The sequence below is a fragment of the Epinephelus fuscoguttatus genome, linkage group LG9 (assembly GCF_011397635.1).
Source record: "Epinephelus fuscoguttatus linkage group LG9, E.fuscoguttatus.final_Chr_v1".
Taxonomy (NCBI): domain Eukaryota; kingdom Metazoa; phylum Chordata; class Actinopteri; order Perciformes; family Serranidae; genus Epinephelus; species Epinephelus fuscoguttatus.
The window spans coordinates 4,110,811-4,130,610 of record NC_064760.1 but is presented as its reverse complement, the minus strand read 5'-3'; the positions used below and the strand labels follow the sequence as shown (position 1 = coordinate 4,130,610).

The 19,800-nt window shown below is 41.8% G+C and overlaps 2 protein-coding genes across 8 annotated transcripts in view; one reads left to right on the top strand and one right to left on the bottom strand.

Annotated features, from left to right (window-relative positions):
* Positions 1 to 19,800, top strand: part of mgat4b (alpha-1,3-mannosyl-glycoprotein 4-beta-N-acetylglucosaminyltransferase B) — a 175,729-nt gene that overhangs the window by 102,994 nt on the left and 52,935 nt on the right. The gene's annotated exons all lie outside the window — the stretch shown is intronic.
* On the bottom strand, positions 465 to 18,650 carry LOC125894812 (uncharacterized). 6 transcript variants are annotated; one of them, XR_007450115.1, is made up of 3 exons: positions 17,442 to 18,617; positions 11,635 to 11,887; positions 2,823 to 3,303 (listed from the first exon to the last, which is right to left on the bottom strand). XR_007450115.1 is itself a non-coding variant. In XM_049586451.1 (2 exons), exons 1-2 carry the CDS (start codon positions 18,381 to 18,383, stop codon positions 726 to 728), a joined length of 984 nt encoding a protein of 327 aa, XP_049442408.1. In that variant the 5' UTR covers positions 18,384 to 18,650; the 3' UTR covers positions 465 to 725. The 6 variants fall into 6 exon arrangements, 4 of the variants coding, with proteins under 4 accessions (XP_049442408.1, XP_049442407.1, XP_049442406.1 ...); XM_049586451.1 differs by lacking the exons at positions 2,823 to 3,303; positions 11,635 to 11,887 and adding an exon at positions 465 to 1,049 and having other exon boundaries at positions 17,724 to 18,650; XR_007450114.1 differs by lacking the exon at positions 11,635 to 11,887 and having other exon boundaries at positions 17,189 to 18,601.

Here is a 19,800-nt window from a genome sequence, read left to right as displayed (position 1 = left end):
GACAGGCAGGGTCGATATCAAGGAAGCAGTTTGGAAACAAATGCTGGAAAGTCTTGTATAAATGACAAGAACAATCTGGCAAGGAGTGTCTGTAAAGCGGGCCTAAACGGAATAATGATCCATAAGTGAGTGGCGTTAGCCTGATGAGGTGGGCGTGGTGGACCGGCAGGAGTGGGAAATGTGCGGACAGGCGATAGGCTGGCACGTAGATGTGGTGACAAGGCAGGGTGAATGGCAGGTGAAAAGTGCCACTGTGACACTGTAAGCATCTAACGAGCAGAAACTGTACATTTCCTGAGAAAAAGGAAGTTTACTTTCAAAGTCACAATGCATGTAACAGGTGTAAACTGACTCTGCGTCCCAGGGCGCAGACTTAGCACACTGAGTCTGAAACTTTCGTACTTCATTAAAATTTTCAGAACAGGTTTTATTTTTTTGAGTTTCTCTCACATCCCTCAGAGCTTTTAGGGAGTTGTTTGAAGAAGGAGTAGATGTAAGCAGAGTATTTAATGTCTTAAATGTAACATGCAAATGGAAAGAGAACAATGTGTCTGTATAATGAGAGCATCATGATTTGATAACAACATAAATCACTGTGCAACAAAACAAAGTCAATACAATACAAAGTATTCCTGTACAAATGTAATGTATCCGTGTTTTGCAGAAACACACAATGCCAGCATTTATTCGGCCAACTGGGGTGCACATATACACGAAAAACTAAACTAACCTCTCGATGGCAGAGTGAATGAACCACGCTGGTTGATCAGAGAGTTGAGGTTGTTCTTGATATTTGAAAAATGGCTCTTTAAACCTGAGATTGGTTCATAATTAGAGACAATCTGATTTATGTAAGCCATCTTAAAATCAGGCTCTCCACAGGGGCCATCTGTATACGGAGTTTCTGTAGACCCTTTACAGTTTCCGTCGTCATTTTCTATGACACAAGCAATGCATCCTACAGGAAAACAAAATTCCTCATATTTGATAGTGATCGAATTCGACATGTGAGTCTTGTATTTCTCCAGCAAACGATCCAGGTCCATCAGGTACAAACTGATGGCAGCTTCGATTGTGTGAACATTGTCTGATATTTGTCTGCCAGTCCGAATATTTAGTCGAGCTCTGTGGATCAACATCTGGACGTGGAAGGAGGCTCCATTCACCCAGATTTTGAACCCACGGGTGCTCATCTGCTGGTCATGCAGCAGGGAGTTCCTGAGGATGGTGAGATCTTTGCTCAGCTGTCGTTCTTGTCTCATAAGTTCCTCCTGCAGTAGTCGGTCATTGTTCATGAACATGCGATGGCGCCTCACGTACTCTGACATTGTGTCTCGGACACTTGAGGCTTTCTCTTCACCAAAAACACGTCGGAACATGCTGTATGAATCTTCAGTTGTTTCAGTGCGGCTCTTCATGATGAGTTCCATGATCATGGATATCACCAGTGCTCCGAGTCCAACAGCATTTGGAAATGAAGTCACTGCACCCAAACTCGATCCAAACTTCTCGATATAACCTGGCACCATGCTGACCAGCTCATTGGAGTAAGACTGCAGCGCAGCGTTAGAGTTGATCCCAGAATATTTCAGCAGAGACTCGTCTATGCCTACATCTGGCAGGAAGCATGTGCGCTGCAAGGTAGTTTGATAAACCTGATAAGAGTACCTGTCGAAGTCCGCTTGTGTGTAAGTCTGAGAGTTCCCCATGTTTCTCCCCTCGATCAGTGAGAGTCTCACAAAGTGCAGATGTACCAACAGACTGAACACCAGGCGATCAGAATGCACTGAGATAAAATCCAGTCAGCTCCCTCACATATAACCAGGGCGACAACACCAGCAGCCAATCAGGCCTCTGGAAAGTTAGGCGTATTTGTTGACTTTTCTCCAATGTCCCTGAGCGTCCAAGGTCCAGAAAATCAAATTGTACCCTGATCATTTACTTTTATAGTTTGCCATTCAAGTGCAAACCACAAACAGTGATTGCAGATTGTTCCTTTTGTGTGTATTTTAAGTGTTTTATACATTAAAGTAAAGAAAACCTTCCCAGAATCCACCTCAGGAACACGGCCAAAGACAAAACTATCAATCAAACTGGGTTCTCCTGCTTCCTCCCACAGTCCAAAGACCCAAAGACATGCAGGTTAGGTTAACTCGGGACTGTAAATTGCCCATAGGTGTGAATGTGAGCTTGAATGGTTGTCTGTCTCCACTACCCCTTTTCCATACTCATGTGCTGTGGCTTGGTTTGGTTTGGTTTGGTTTGGTTTGGTTTGACTCAGCATGTCAGTTCAGTGCTGCGGGAATTTGTGTCCCCAGTACAACAGGGCTACCTGCTTGAGGCTGTGTCTTTAACCCATGACGGCTTGTCTTGAGTGATGATGTTTAAAAGCAGCAGGCTGATTCACAGCTAACATTCCCCATTACTTTGCAACAAGTGTTTTTCCATTACACAGCTGGGCAGGTAAAAGAAGTTTACCTGTCGGAGGTGAGCTGTTTTCAGAGGAGCAGTAAGAACCTGTTGTCTTTAGCTCTTCATCTCACATTACACCTCTGCTTTCACTCTTCCTTCCTGCAGTATCAGTGAACTTGTTTTTACTGAAGAATAGCAGCAAACAAATTCCACTAATTCAGTGATAAACACGGTTCATTTCCTGTAGATTCTTCACAATAAAAGTCTCCCATTATTTGCTTATGTAAAAGCTTTTATTGTGAAGTGATTGTACGCAGAAGTATAAGTCCCACATAAGAGAAAAAAAATATGTATTTTTGATTTTAGGTGAACTGTCCCTTTTAACTGTTGAAATGAACAATGTCTGCAAATTCAAAGATTCTGATTTCTTTAATGAGGGAAAAGAAGTAGATGTACTTTAAAAAATGCAGGATCACATACACATGCAGTGTTTTAACACTTAAAGTCGATCTTTGGTGACACAAGAAGTTAATGAGGAATCCTCTCACTCAGTCAGTTCAGTTCACAAATTGGAAACAACAAACAATTTTTATACAATATTTTTCTTGAACATTATTTTTCCCATCACTGTGTCATATATCAGCCCAGTCACCTTAGGAAAACAGAGAAATACAGATCTGTTACATTTGCACGTTTCATACGTATCATATCAACATTTCTATGAGATGACTTTGTCAGTGGGAGGTGAAGGAGATGGTGGATGGTGTGTAACCTAGATGAGACACCTGTCAAGCTGCAGACAATAAAGCAGGAAGCTTTTTATTGAGTCATTGCTGCGTTTCCTGCCGGAATAGTGCCACAGAAAGCAGGTATTTTAAGCCAAAACACGACCTTTACCGACCATTACCAGGTAGTGTTTGTGCCGAAACATAAACACACATTAACCACAGCACTGTTGAAATGTAAGGACAGTTTCTGTATATGTGCAACATGATAACATACAAATGTAATGTATCCGTGTTTTGCAGAAACACACAATGCCAGCATTTATTCGGCCAAATGGGGTGCACATATACACTAAACTAACCTCTCGATGGCAGAGTGAATGAACCACGCTGGTTGATCAGAGAGTTGAGGTTGTTCTTGATATTTGAAAAATGGCTCTTTAAACCTGAGATTGGTTCATAATTAGAGACAATCTGATTCATGTAAGCCATCTTAAATTCAGGCTCTCTACAGGGTTTATTTTCATTCAATTTTTCAATTCTACAATTTCCCTCATAATATGTTACGGTACAAGTATCTCGACTGCATCCCATCCCTGTAGCACAAAATCCCGATGTATGTTTGAAAGTGATCGAATTCGACATGTGAGTCTTGTATTTCTCCAGCAAACGATCCAGGTCCATCAGGTACAAACTGATGGCAGCTTCGATTGTGTGAACATTGTCTGATAATTGTCTGCCAGTCCGAGTATTTAGTCGAGCTCTGTGGATCAACATCTGGACGTGGAAGGAGGCTCCATTCACCCAGATTTTGAACCCACGGGTGCTCATCTGCTGGTCATGCAGCAGGGAGTTCCTGAGGATGGTGAGGTGGTTGCTCAGCTGCTGTTCTAGTCGCTGTATTTCCTCCTGTAGCAGTCGGTCATTGATCATGAACATGCGATGGCGCCTCACGTACTCTGACATTGTGTCTCGGACACTTGAGGCTTTCTCTTCACCAAAAACACGTCGGAACATGCTGTATGAATCTTCAGTTGTTTCAGTGTTGATCTTAATGGCGAGTTCCATGATCATGGATATCACCAGTGCTCCGAGTCCAACAGCATTTGGAAATGAAGTCACTGCACCCAAACTCGATCCAAACTTCTCGATATAACCTGGCACCATGCTGACCAGCTCATTGGAGTAAGACTGCAGCGCAGCGTTAGAGTTGATCCCAGAATATTTCAGCAGAGACTTCTATGCCTACATCTGGCTGGAAGCATGGGCGCTGGAAGGTAGTTTCATAAAGCTCAAGAGAATACCTGTCGAAGTCCGCTTGTGTGTAAGTCTGAGAGTTCCCCATGTTTCTCCTCGATCAGTGAGAGTCTCACAAAGTGCAGATGTACCAACAGACTGAACACCAGGCGATCAGAATGCACTGAGATAAAATCCAGTCAGCTCCCTCACATATAACCAGGACGACAACACCAGCAGCCAATCAGGCCTCTGGAAAGTTAGGCGTATTTGTTGACTTTTCTCCAATGTCCCTGAGCGTCCAAGGTCCAGAAAATCAAATTGTACCCTGATCATTTACTTTTATAGTTTGCCATTCAAGTGCAAACCACAAACAGTGATTGCAGATTGTTCCTTTGTGTGTATTTTAAGTGTTTTATACACTAAAGTAAAGAAAACCTTCCCAGAATCCACCTCAGGAACACGGCCAAAGACAAAACTATCAATCAAACTGGGTTCTCCTGCTTCCTCCCACAGTCCAAAGACCCAAAGACATGCAGGTTAGGTTAACTCGGGACTGTAAATTGCCCATAGGTGTGAATGTGAGCTTGAATGGTTGTCTGTCTCCACTACCCCTTTTCCATACTCATGTGCTGTGGCTTGGTTTGGTTTGGTTTGGTTTGGTTTGGTTTGACTCAGCATGTCAGTTCAGTGCTGCGGGAATTTGTGTCCCCAGTACAACAGGGCTACCTGCTTGAGGCTGTGTCTTTAACCCATGACGGCTTGTCTTGAGTGATGATGTTTAAAAGCAGCAGGCTGATTCACAGCTAACATTCCCCATTACTTTGCAACAAGTGTTTTTCCATTACACAGCTGGGCAGGTAAAAGAAGTTTACCTGTCGGAGGTGAGCTGTTTTCAGAGGAGCAGTAAGAACCTGTTGTCTTTAGCTCTTCATCTCACATTACACCTCTGCTTTCACTCTTCCTTCCTGCAGTATCAGTGAACTTGTTTTTACTGAAGAATAGCAGCAAACAAATTCCACTAATTCAGTGATAAACATGGTTCATTTCCTGTAGATTCTTCACAATAAAAGTCTCCCATTATTTGCTTATGTAAAAGCTTTTATTGTGAAGTGATTGTACGCAGAAGTATAAATCCCACATAAGAGAAAAAATATGTATTTTTGATTTTATGTTAACTGTCCTTTAACTGTTGAAATGAACAATGTCTGCAAATTCAAAGATTCTGATTTCTTTAATGAGGGAAAAGAAGTAGATGTACTTTAAAAAATGCAGGATCACATACACATGCAGTGTTTTAACACTTAAAGTCGATCTTTGGTGACACAAGAAGTTAATGAGGAATCCTCTCACTCAGTCAGTTCAGTTCACAAATTGGAAACAACAAACAATTTTTATACAATATTTTTCTTGAACATTATTTTTCCCATCACTGTGTCATATATCAGCCCAGTCACCTTAGGAAAACAGAGAAATACAGATCTGTTACATTTGCACGTTTCATCGTATCATATCAACATTTCTATGAGATGACTTTGTCAGTGGGAGGTGAAGGAGATGGTGGATGGTGTGTAACCTAGATGAGACACCTGTCAAGCTGCAGACAATAAAGCAGGAAGCTTTTTATGAGTCATTGCTGCGTTTCCTGCCGGAATAGTGCCACAGAAAGCAGGTATTTTAAGCCAAAACACGACCTTTTACCGACCATTACCAGGTAGTGTTTGTGCCGAAACATAAACACACATTAACCACAGCACTGTTGAAATGTAAGGACAGTTTCTGTATATGTGCAACATGATAACATACAAATGTAATGTATCCGTGTTTTGCAGAAACACACAATGCCAGCATTTATTCGGCCAACTGGGGTGCACATATACATGAAAAACTAAACTAACCTCTCGATGGCAGAGTGAATGAACCACGCTGGTTGATCAGAGAGTTGAGGTTGTTCTTGATATTTGAAAAATGGCTCTTTAAACCTGAGATTGGTTCATAATTAGAGACAATCTGATTCATGTAAGCCATTTTAAATTCAGGCTCTCTACAGGGTTTATTTTCATTCAATTTTTCAATCCTTTACAATTTCTGTCGTCATTTTCTATGGTACAAAGTATCTATGCATCCATCCTGTAGCAAACACAAATCCCTTCTCAAATGTGAAAGTGATCGAATTCGACATGTAAGTCTTGTATTTCTCCAGCAACGATCCAGGTCCATCAGGTACAAACTGATGGCAGTTTCGATTGTGTGAACATTGTCTGATATTTGTCTGCCAGTCCGAGTATTTAGTCGAGCTCTGTGGATCAACATCTGACGTGGAAGGAGGCTCCATTCACCCAGATTTTGAACCCACGGGTGCTCATCTGCTGGTCATGCAGCAGGGAGTTCCTGAGGATGGTGAGATCTTTGCTCAGCTGCTGTTCTAGTCGCTGTATTTCGTCCTGTAGCAGTCGGTCATTGATCATGAACATGCGATGGCGCCTCACGTACTCTGACATTGTGTCTCGGACACTTGAGGCTTTCTCTTCACCAAAAACACGTCGGAACATGCTGTATGAATCTTCAGTTGTTTCAGTGTTGATCTTCATGATGAGTTCCATGATCATGGATATCACCAGTGCTCCGAGTCCAACAGCATTTGGAAATGAAGTCACCGCACCCAAACTCGATCCAAACTTCTCGATATAATCTGGCACCATGCTGACCAGCTCATTGGAGTAAGACTGCAGCGCAGCGTTAGAGTTGATCCCAGAATATTTCAGCAGAGACTCGTCTATGCCTACATCTGGCAGGAAGCATGGGCGCTGCAAGGTAGCTTGATAAACCTGATAAGAGTACTCAAGAGAATACCTGTCGAAGTCCGCTTGTGTGTAAGTCTGAGAGTTCCCCATGTTTCTCCCCTCGATCAGTGAGAGTCTCACAAAGTGCAGATGTACCAACAGACTGAACACCAGGCGATCAGAATGCACTGAGATAAAATCCAGTCAGCTCCTCACATATAACCAGGACGACAACACCAGCAGCCAATCAGGCCTCTGGAAAGTTAGGCGATTTGTTGACTTTTCTCCAATGTCCCTGAACGTCCAAGGTCCAGAAAATCAAATTGTACCTGATCATTTACTTTTATAGTTTGCCATTCAAGTGCAAACCACAAACAGTGATTGCAGATTGTTCCTTTGTGTGTATTTTAAGTGTTTTATACACTAAAGTAAAGAAAACCTTCCCAGAATCCACCTCAGGAACACGGCCAAAGACAAAACTATCAATCAAACTGGGTTCTCCTGCTTCCTCCCACAGTCCAAAGACCCAAAGACATGCAGGTTAGGTTAACTCGGGACTGTAAATTGCCCATAGGTGTGAATGTGAGCTTGAATGGTTGTCTGTCTCCACTACCCTTTTCCATACTCATGTGCTGTGGCTTGGTTTGGTTTGGTTTGGTTTGGTTTGGTTTGGTTTGGTTTGGTTTGACTCAGCATGTCAGTTCAGTGCTGCGGGAATTTGTGTCCCCAGTACAACAGGGCTACCTGCTTGAGGCTGTGTCTTTAACCCATGACGGCTTGTCTTGAGTGATGATGTTTAAAAGCAGCAGGCTGATTCACAGCTAACATTCCCCATTACTTTGCAACAAGTGTTTTTCCATTACACAGCTGGGCAGGTAAAAGAAGTTTACCTGTCGGAGGTGAGCTGTTTTCAGAGGAGCAGTAAGAACCTGTTGTCTTCAGCTCTTCATCTCACATTACACCTCTGCTTTCACTCTTCCTTCCTGCAGTATCAGTGAACTTGTTTTTACTGAAGAATAGCAGCAAACAAATTCCACTAATTCAGTGATAAACACGGTTCATTTCCTGTAGATTCTTCACAATAAAAGTCTCCCATTATTTGCTTATGTAAAAGCTTTTATTGTGAAGTGATTAGAAGTATAAATCCCACATAAGAGAAAAAATATGTATTTTTGATTTTAGGTGAACTGTCCCTTTTAACTGTTGAAATGAACAATGTCTGCAAATTCAAAGATTCTGATTTCTTTAATGAGGGAAAAGAAGTAGATGTACTTTAAAAAATGCAGGATCACATACACATGCAGTGTTTTAACACTTAAAGTCGATCTTTGGTGACACAAGAAGTTAATGAGGAATCCTCTCACTCAGTCAGTTCAGTTCACAAATTGGAAACAACAAACAATTTTTATACAATATTTTTCTTGAACATTATTTTTCCCATCACTGTGTCATATATCAGCCCAGTCACCTTAGGAAAACAGAGAAATACAGATCTGTTACATTTGCACGTTTCATACGTATCATATCAACATTTCTATGAGATGACTTTGTCAGTGGGAGGTGAAGGAGATGGTGGATGGTGTGTAACCTAGATGAGACACCTGTCAAGCTGCAGACAATAAAGCAGGAAGCTTTTTATTGAGTCATTGCTGCGTTTCCTGCCGGAATAGTGCCACAGAAAGCAGGTATTTTAAGCCAAAACACGACCTTTTACCGACCATTACCAGGTAGTGTTTGTGCCGAAACATAAACACACATTAACCACAGCACTGTTGAAATGTAAGGACAGTTTCTGTATATGTGCAACATGATAACATACAAATGTAATGTATCCGTGTTTTGCAGAAACACACAATGCCAGCATTTATTCGGCCAACTGGGGTGCACATATACACGAAAAACTAAACTAACCTCTCGATGGCAGAGTGAATGAACCACGCTGGTTGATCAGAGAGTTGAGGTTGTTCTTGATATTTGAAAAATGGCTCTTTAAACCTGAGATTGGTTCATAATTAGAGACAATCTGATTCATGTAAGCCATTTTAAATTCAGGCTCTCTACAGGGTTTATTTTCATTCAATTTTTCAATTCTACAATTTCCCTCATAATATGTTACGGTACAAGTATCTCGACTGCATCCCATCCCTGTAGCACAAAATCCCGATGTATGTTTGAAAGTGATCGAATTCGACATGTGAGTCTTGTATTTCTCCAGCAAACGATCCAGGTCCATCAGGTACAAACTGATGGCAGCTTCGATTGTGTGAACATTGTCTGATAATTGTCTGCCAGTCCGAGTATTTAGTCGAGCTCTGTGGATCAACATCTGGACGTGGAAGGAGGCTCCATTCACCCAGATTTTGAACCCACGGGTGCTCATCTGCTGGTCATGCAGCAGGGAGTTCCTGAGGATGGTGAGGTGGTTGCTCAGCTGTCGTTCTAGTCGCTGTATTTCCTCCTGTAGCAGTCGGTCATTGATCATGAACATGCGATGGCGCCTCACGTACTCTGACATTGTGTCTCGGACACTTGAGGCTTTCTCTTCACCAAAAACACGTCGGAACATGCTGTATGAATCTTCAGTTGTTTCAGTGTTGATCTTAATGGCGAGTTCCATGATCATGGATATCACCAGTGCTCCGAGTCCAACAGCATTTGGAAATGAAGTCACTGCACCCAAACTCGATCCAAACTTCTCGATATAACCTGGCACCATGCTGACCAGCTCATTGGAGTAAGACTGCAGCGCAGCGTTAGAGTTGATCCCAGAATATTTCAGCAGAGACTCGTCTATGCCTACATCTGGCTGGAAGCATGGGCGCTGGAAGGTAGTTTGATAAACCTGATAAGAGTACCTGTCGAAGTCCGCTTGTGTGTAAGTCTGAGAGTTCCCCATGTTTCTCCCCTCGATCAGTGAGAGTCTCACAAAGTGCAGATGTACCAACAGACTGAACACCAGGCGATCAGAATGCACTGAGATAAAATCCAGCCAGCTCCTCACATATAACCAGGACGACAACACCAGCAGCCAATCAGGCCTCTGGAAAGTTAGGCGTATTTGTTGACTTTTCTCCAATGTCCCTGAGCGTCCAAGGTCCAGAAAATCAAATTGTACCCTGATCATTTACTTTTATAGTTTGCCATTCAAGTGCAAACCACAAACAGTGATTGCAGATTGTTCCTTTGTGTGTATTTTAAGTGTTTTATACACTAAAGTAAAGAAAACCCTCCCAGAATCCACCTCAGGAACTCGGCCAAAGACAAAACTATCAATCAAACTGGGTTCTCCTGCTTCCTCCCACAGTCCAAAGACCCAAAGACATGCAGGTTAGGTTAACTCGGGACTGTAAATTGCCCATAGGTGTGAATGTGAGCTTGAATGGTTGTCTGTCTCCACTACCCCTTTTCCATACTCATGTGCTGTGGCTTGGTTTGGTTTGGTTTGGTTTGGTTTGACTCAGCATGTCAGTTCAGTGCTGCGGGAATTTGTGTCCCCAGTACAACAGGGCTACCTGCTTGAGGCTGTGTCTTTAACCCATGACGGCTTGTCTTGAGTGATGATGTTTAAAAGCAGCAGGCTGATTCACAGCTAACATTCCCATTACTTTGCAACAAGTGTTTTCCATTACACAGCTGGGCAGGTAAAAGAAGTTTACCTGTCGGAGGTGAGCTGTTTTCAGAGGAGCAGTAAGAACCTGTTGTCTTTAGCTCTTCATCTCACATTACACCTCTGCTTTCACTCTTCCTTCCTGCAGTATCAGTGAACTTGTTTTTACTGAAGAATAGCAGCAAACAAATTCCACTAATTCAGTGATAAACACGGTTCATTTCCTGTAGATTCTTCACAATAAAAGTCTCCCATTATTTGCTTATGTAAAAGCTTTTATTGTGAAGTGATTGTACGCAGAAGTATAAATCCCACATAAGAGAAAAAATATGTATTTTTGATTTTAGGTGAACTGTCCCTTTTAACTGTTGAAATGAACAATGTCTGCAAATTCAAAGATTCTGATTTCTTTAATGAGGGAAAAGAAGTAGATGTACTTTAAAAAATGCAGGATCACATACACATGCAGTGTTTTAACACTTAAAGTCGATCTTTGGTGACACAAGAAGTTAATGAGGAATCCTCTCACTCAGTCAGTTCAGTTCACAAATTGGAAACAACAAACAATTTTTATACAATATTTTTCTTGAACATTATTTTTCCCATCACTGTGTCATATATCAGCCCAGTCACCTTAGGAAAACAGAGAAATACAGATCTGTTACATTTGCACGTTTCATACGTATCATATCAACATTTCTATGAGATGACTTTGTCAGTGGGAGGTGAAGGAGATGGTGGATGGTGTGTAACCTAGATGAGACACCTGTCAAGCTGCAGACAATAAAGCAGGAAGCTTTTATTGAGTCATTGCTGCGTTTCCTGCCGGAATAGTGCCACAGAAAGCAGGTATTTTAAGCCAAAACACGACCTTTTACCGACCATTACCAGGTAGTGTTTGTGCCGAAACATAAACACACATTAACCACAGCACTGTTGAAATGTAAGGACAGTTTCTGTATATGTGCAACATGATAACATACAAATGTAATGTATCCGTGTTTTGCAGAAACACACAATGCCAGCATTTATTCGGCCAACTGGGGTGCACATATACACGAAAAACTAAACTAACCTCTCGATGGCAGAGTGAATGAACCACGCTGGTTGATCAGAGAGTTGAGGTTGTTCTTGATATTTGAAAATGGCTCTTTAAACCTGAGATTGGTTCATAATTAGAGACAATCTGATTCATGTAAGCCATTTTAAATTCAGGCTCTCTACAGGGTTTATTTTCATTCAATTTTCAATTCTACAATTTCCTCATAATATGTTACGGTACAAGTATCTCGACTGCATCCCATCCCTGTAGCACAAAATCCCGATGTATGTTTGAAAGTGATCGAATTCGACATGTGAGTCTTGTATTTCTCCAGCAAACGATCCAGGTCCATCAGGTACAAACTGATGGCAGCTTCGATTGTGTGAACATTGTCTGATAATTGTCTGCCAGTCCGAGTATTTAGTCGAGCTCTGTGGATCAACATCTGACGTGGAAGGAGGCTCCATTCACCCAGATTTTGAACCCACGGGTGCTCATCTGCTGGTCATGCAGCAGGAGTTCCTGAGGATGGTGAGGTGGTTGCTCAGCTGCTGTTCTAGTCGCTGTATTTCGTCCTGTAGCAGTCGGTCATTGATCATGAACATGCGATGGCGCCTCACGTACTCTGACATTGTGTCTCGGACACTTGAGGCTTTCTCTTCACCAAAAACACGTCGGAACATGCTGTATGAATCTTCAGTTGTTTCAGTGTTGATCTTAATGGCGAGTTCCATGATCATGGATATCACCAGTGCTCCGAGTCCAACAGCATTTGGAAATGAAGTCACTGCACCCAAACTCGATCCAAACTTCTCGATATAACCTGGCACCATGCTGACCAGCTCATTGGAGTAAGACTGCAGCGCAGCGTTAGAGTTGATCCCAGAATATTTCAGCAGAGACTCGTCTATGCCTACATCTGGCTGGAAGCATGGGCGCTGGAAGGTAGTTTCATAAAGCTCAAGAGAATACCTGTCGAAGTCCGCTTGTGTGTAAGTCTGAGAGTTCCCCATGTTTCTCCCCTCGATCAGTGAGAGTCTCACAAAGTGCAGATGTACCAACAGACTGAACACCAGGCGATCAGAATGCACTGAGATAAAATCCAGTCAGCTCCTCACATATAACCAGGATTTACAACACCAGCAGCCAATCAGGCCTCTGGAAAGTTAGGCGTATTTGTTGACTTTTCTCCAATGTCCCTGAACGTCCAAGGTCCAGAAAATCAAATTGTACCCTGATCATTTACTTTTATAGTTTGCCATTCAAGTGCAAACCACAAACAGTGATTGCAGATTGTTCCTTTTGTGTGTATTTTAAGTGTTTTATACACTAAAGTAAAGAAAACCTTCCCAGAATCCACCTCAGGAACACGGCCAAAGACAAAACTATCAATCAAACTGGGTTCTCCTGCTTCCTCCCACAGTCCAAAGACCCAAAGACATGCAGGTTAGGTTAACTCGGGACTGTAAATTGCCCATAGGTGTGAATGTGAGCTTGAATGGTTGTCTGTCTCCACTACCCCTTTTCCATACTCATGTGCTGTGGCTTGGTTTGGTTTGGTTTGGTTTGGTTTGGTTTGGTTTGGTTTGGTTTGACTCAGCATGTCAGTTCAGTGCTGCGGGAATTTGTGTCCCCAGTACAACAGGGCTACCTGCTTGAGGCTGTGTCTTTAACCCATGACGGCTTGTCTTGAGTGATGATGTTTAAAAGCAGCAGGCTGATTCACAGCTAACATTCCCCATTACTTTGCAACAAGTGTTTTTCCATTACACAGCTGGGCAGGTAAAAGAAGTTTACCTGTCGGAGGTGAGCTGTTTTCAGAGGAGCAGTAAGAACCTGTTGTCTTCAGCTCTTCATCTCACATTACACCTCTGCTTTCACTCTTCCTTCCTGCAGTATCAGTGAACTTGTTTTTACTGAAGAATAGCAGCAAACAAATTCCACTAATTCAGTGATAAACACGGTTCATTTCCTGTAGATTCTTCACAATAAAAGTCTCCCATTATTTGCTTATGTAAAAGCTTTTATTGTGAAGTGATTGTATAGAAGTATAAATCCCACATAAGAGAAAAATATGTATTTTTGATTTTAGGTGAACTGTCCCTTTAACTGTTGAAATGAACAATGTCTGCAAATTCAAAGATTCTGATTTCTTTAATGAGGGAAAAGAAGTAGATGTACTTTAAAAAATGCAGGATCACATACACATGCAGTGTTTTAACACTTAAAGTCGATCTTTGGTGACACAAGAAGTTAATGAGAATCCTCTCACTCAGTCAGTTCAGTTCACAAATTGGAAACAACAAACAATTTTTATACAATATTTTTCTTGAACATTATTTTTCCCATCACTGTGTCATATATCAGCCCAGTCACCTTAGGAAAACAGAGAAATACAGATCTGTTACATTTGCACGTTTCATACGTATCATATCAACATTTCTATGAGATGACTTTGTCAGTGGGAGGTGAAGGAGATGGTGGATGGTGTGTAACCTAGATGAGACACCTGTCAAGCTGCAGACAATAAAGCAGGAAGCTTTTTATTGAGTCATTGCTGCGTTTCCTGCCGGAATAGTGCCACAGAAAGCAGGTATTTTAAGCCAAACACGACCTTTTACCGACCATTACCAGGTAGTGTTTGTGCAAAACATAAACACACATTAACCACAGCACTGTTGAAATGTAAGGACAGTTTCTGTATATGTGCAACATGATAACATACAAATGTAATGTATCCGTGTTTGCAGAAACACACAATGCCAGCATTTATTCGCCAACTGGGGTGCACATATACACGAAAAACTAAACTAACCTCTCGATGGCAGAGTGAATGAACCACGCTGGTTGATCAGAGAGTTGAGGTTGTTCTTGATATTTGAAAAATGGCTCTTTAAACCTGAGATTGGTTCATAATTAGAGACAATCTGATTCATGTAAGCCATTTTAAATTCAGGCTCTCTACAGGGTTTATTTTCATTCAATTTTTCAATTCTACAATTTCCTCATAATATGTTACGGTACAAGTATCTCGACTGCATCCCATCGCGGTAGCACATAATCCCGATGTATGTTTGAAAGTGATCGAATTCGACATGTGAGTCTTGTATTTCTCCAGCAAACGATCCAGGTCCATCAGGTACAAACTGATGGCAGCTTCGATTGTGTGAACATTGTCTGATAATTGTCTGCCAGTCCGAGTATTTAGTCGAGCTCTGTGGATCAACATCTGGACGTGGAAGGAGGCTCCATTCACCCAGATTTTGAACCCACGGGTGCTCATCTGCTGGTCATGCAGCAGGGAGTTCCTGAGGATGGTGAGGTGGTTGCTCAGCTGTCGTTCTAGTCGCTGTATTTCCTCCTGTAGCAGTCGGTCATTGATCATGAACATGCGATGGCGCCTCACGACTCTGACATTGTGTCTCGGACACTTGAGGCTTTCTCTTCACCAAAAACACGTCGGAACATGCTGTATGAATCTTCAGTTGTTTCAGTGTTGATCTTAATGGCGAGTTCCATGATCATGGATATCACCAGTGCTCCGAGTCCAACAGCATTTGGAAATGAAGTCACTGCACCCAAACTCGATCCAAACTTCTCGATATAACCTGGCACCATGCTGACCAGCTCATTGGAGTAAGACTGCAGCGCAGCGTTAGAGTTGATCCCAGAATATTTCAGCAGAGACTCGTCTATGCCTACATCTGGCTGGAAGCATGGGCGCTGGAAGGTAGTTTCATAAAGCTCAAGAGAATACCTGTCGAAGTCCGCTTGTGTGTAAGTCTGAGAGTTCCCCATGTTTCTCCCCTCGATCAGTGAGAGTCTCACAAAGTGCAGATGTACCAACAGACTGAACACCAGGCGATCAGAATGCACTGAGATAAAATCCAGTCAGCTCCCTCACATATAACCAGGACGACAACACCAGCAGCCAATCAGGCCTCTGGAAAGTTAGGCGATTTGTTGACTTTTCTCCAATGTCCCTGAGCGTCCAAGGTCCAGAAAATCAAATTGTACCCTGATCATTTACTTTTATAGTTTGCCATTCAAGTGCAAACCACAAACAGTGATTGCAGATTGTTCCTTTTGTGTGTATTTTAAGTGTTTTATACACTAAAGTAAAGAAAACCCTCCCAGAATCCACCTCAGGAACTCGGCCAAAGACAAAACTATCAATCAAACTGGGTTCTCCTGCTTCCTCCCACAGTCCAAAGACCCAAAGACATGCAGGTTAGGTTAACTCGGGACTGTAAATTGCCCATAGGTGTGAATGTGAGCTTGAATGGTTGTCTGTCTCCACTACCCCTTTTCCATACTCATGTGCTGTGGCTTGGTTTGGTTTGGTTTGGTTTGGTTTGACTCAGCATGTCAGTTCAGTGCTGCGGGAATTTGTGTCCCCAGTACAACAGGGCTACCTGCTTGAGGCTGTATCTTTAACCCATGACGGCTTGTCTTGAGTGATGATGTTTAAAAGCAGCAGGCTGATTCACAGCTAACATTCCCCATTACTTTGCAACAAGTGTTTTTCCATTACACAGCTGGGCAGGTAAAAGAAGTTTACCTGGCGGAGGTGAGCTGTTTTCAGAGGAGCAGTAAGAACCTGTTGTCTTCAGCTCTTCATCTCACATTACACCTCTGCTTTCACTCTTCCTTCCTGCAGTATCAGTGAACTTGTTTTTACTGAAGAATAGCAGCAAACAAATTCCACTAATTCAGTGATAAACATGGTTCATTTCCTGTAGATTCTTCACAATAAAAGTCTCCCATTATTTGCTTATGTAAAAGCTTTTATTGTGAAGTGATTATCTATGAAGTATAAATCCCACATAAGAGAAAAAATATGTATTTTTGATTTTAGGTGAACTGTCCCTTTTAACTGTTGAAATGAACAATGTCTGCAAATTCAAAGATTCTGATTTCTTTAATGAGGGAAAAGAAGTAGATGTACTTTAAAAAATGCAGGATCACATACACATGCAGTGTTTTAACACTTAAAGTCGATCTTTGGTGACACAAGAAGTTAATGAGGAATCCTCTCACTCAGTCAGTTCAGTTCACAAATTGGAAACAACAAACAATTTTTATACAATATTTTTCTTGAACATTATTTTTCCCATCACTGTGTCATATATCAGCCCAGTCACCTTAGGAAAACAGAGAAATACAGATCTGTTACATTTGCACGTTTCATACGTATCATATCAACATTTCTATGAGATGACTTTGTCAGTGGGAGGTGAAGGAGATGGTGGATGGTGTGTAACCTAGATGAGACACCTGTCAAGCTGCAGACAATAAAGCAGGAAGCTTTTTATTGAGTCATTGCTGCGTTTCCTGCCGGAATAGTGCCACAGAAAGCAGATATTTTAAGCCAAAACACGACCTTTTACCGACCATTACCAGGTAGTGTTTGTGCCGAAACATAAACACACATTAACCACAGCACTGTTGAAATGTAAGGACAGTTTCTGTATATGTGCAACATGATAACATACAAATGTAATGTATCCGTGTTTTGCAGAAACACACAATGCCAGCATTTATTCGGCCAACTGGGGTGCACATATACATGAAAAACTAAACTAACCTCTCGATGGCAGAGTGAATGAACCACGCTGGTTGATCAGAGAGTTGAGGTTGTTCTTGATATTTGAAAAATGGCTCTTTAAACCTGAGATTGGTTCATAATTAGAGACAATCTGATTTATGTAAGCCATCTTAAAATCAGGCTCTCCACAGGGGTCATGTGTATACGGAGTGTCTGTAAATCCTTTACAGTTTCTGTCGTCATTTTCTATGGTACAAACTGCGTCAATGCATCCTCCAAAAAAAACACAATAGGCCTTCTCAAATGTGATAGTGATCGAATTCGACATGTAAGTCTTGTATTTCTCCAGCAAACGATCCAGGTCCATCAGGTACAAACTGATGGCAGTTTCGATTGTGTGAACATTGTCTGATATTTGTCTGCCAGTCCGAGTATTTAGTCGAGCTCTGTGGATCAACATCTGGACGTGGAAGGAGGCTCCATTCACCCAGATTTTGAACCCACGGGTGCTCATCTGCTGGTCATGCAGCAGGGAGTTCCTGAGGATGGTGAGATCTTTGCTCAGCTGTCGTTCTAGTCTCATAAGTTCCTCCTGTAGTAGTTGGTCATTGATCATGAACATGCGATGGCGCCTCACGTACTCTGACATTGTGTCTCGGACACTTGAGGCTTTCTCTTCACCAAAAACACGTCGGAACATGCTGTATGAATCTTCAGTTGTTTCAGTGCGGCTCTTCATGATGAGTTCCATGATCATGGATATCACCAGTGCTCCGAGTCCAACAGCATTTGGAAATGAAGTCACCGCACCCAAACTCGATCCAAACTTCTCGATATAATCTGGCACCATGCTGACCAGCTCATTGGAGTAAGACTGCAGCACAGCGTTAGAGTTGATCCCAGAATATTTCAGCAGAGACTCGTCTATGCCTACATCTGGCAGGAAGCATGTGCGCTGCAAGGTAGCTTGATAAACCTGATAAGAGTACCTGTCGAAGTCCTCTTGTGTGTAAGTCTGAGAGTTCCCCATGTTTCTCCCCTCGATCAGTGAGAGTCTCACAAAGTGCAGATGTACCAACAGACTGAACACCAGGCGATCAGAATGCACTGAGATAAAATCCAGTCAGCTCCCTCACATATAACCAGGACGACAACACCAGCAGCCAATCAGGCCTCTGGAAAGTTAGGCGTATTTGTTGACTTTTCTCCAATGTCCCTGAGCGTCCAAGGTCCAGAAAATCAAATTGTACCCTGATCATTTACTTTTATAGTTTGCCATTCAAGTGCAAACCACAAACAGTGATTGCAGATTGTTCCTTTGTGTGTATTTTAAGTGTTTTATACACTAAAGTAAAGAAAACCTTCCCAGAATCCACCTCAGGAACACGGCCAAAGACAAAACATCAACAACAAAGATACTGACTACTTCATCGTGTGTAATATTTGAAGGATGTGGGGAATACTTTGTCAGAAACTGAAATCTTTGACTTGTAATTCTTAATTAGAAAAATGTTAAATGTTTAGACATCATCTAAAGAAGAGGTGGGTGAAAAATGGGTTAATTTATTCAATTAATGTGGGGTTTCACACCTGAATTTTTGTGTAGTAAAAATGATGCTATATATCGTAAAAACTGTTTTCTGAAAATGAATCTTTAGTATTCCGTTCAAGCACTGGATTTTGTTTGTTTTCTTGTAATATATGTCAAGTTATTACATTGAATAAATCGTTTCGGTAAAAGTGCAAGAAGTTATTACATTGTGCAAGGTGGAGATTAATGTTTCCATCAGACTGAACACCAGGAAACTCAGTGTATAATGATAAGGGTCAGTGGCCTCAGATGAAGCCAGATATAAACAGGATCATGTTTGTTGATCCGTGTTGTCCCACTGTGTCCAAGGTCCAGACGTTTAGAGCTAAAAGCAACCAGTGTATTTACCTCAGCAAAAGACAGAGAAGCAACAACATGTAAAAACTCTATCTGTAAATATATTTATTGATTTATATCCAAGCATTTTGTTCATTGCAAAGCTCTCATTGGTCATAGGTTGGTTGAGTCCTGCTGGCATTACGTTTGCTTTCTGGCTCACATCTGAGTTGAAGAATTGTACGAGCTGAGCGGTTTAGAAATATCTCCAGTTGCCAAGTCCTATCTGAGGTTTGTCCTGTTTACTGGAAGAGTGAACAACGTTTCTATTGCAGCAGAGCCTTATGGGATGGTAATGGTTGTTTCAGGTCAGGGGTGTCAGTAACCAGTTAACTAACTGGATAAATTTAAAAAAAAAAAAACATGAAATGACATGAAAGATGTACGAGAGACCTTTCCTTTTAGTCCAGCGCTCCACTGACTCAGTGAGCTTTAGCACCACATTTTCAAACACTATCCATTAAGAGGTGGTGATAGTTTAATGTTTTGTGATGTAAATGACTTTCATAGTGAAACATAG

Excerpts from the sequence above, each read along its gene's own strand:
- LOC125894812 (XM_049586448.1), bottom strand. The coding sequence starts at position 18,383 with ATGGGGAACTCTCAGACTTACACACAAGAGGACTTCGACAGGTACTCT. Across the intron at positions 11,888-17,441 it reads TTTCAAATATCAAGAACAAC|CTCAACTCTCTGATCAACCA; the intron begins CTCAACTCTCTG and ends ATCAAGAACAAC.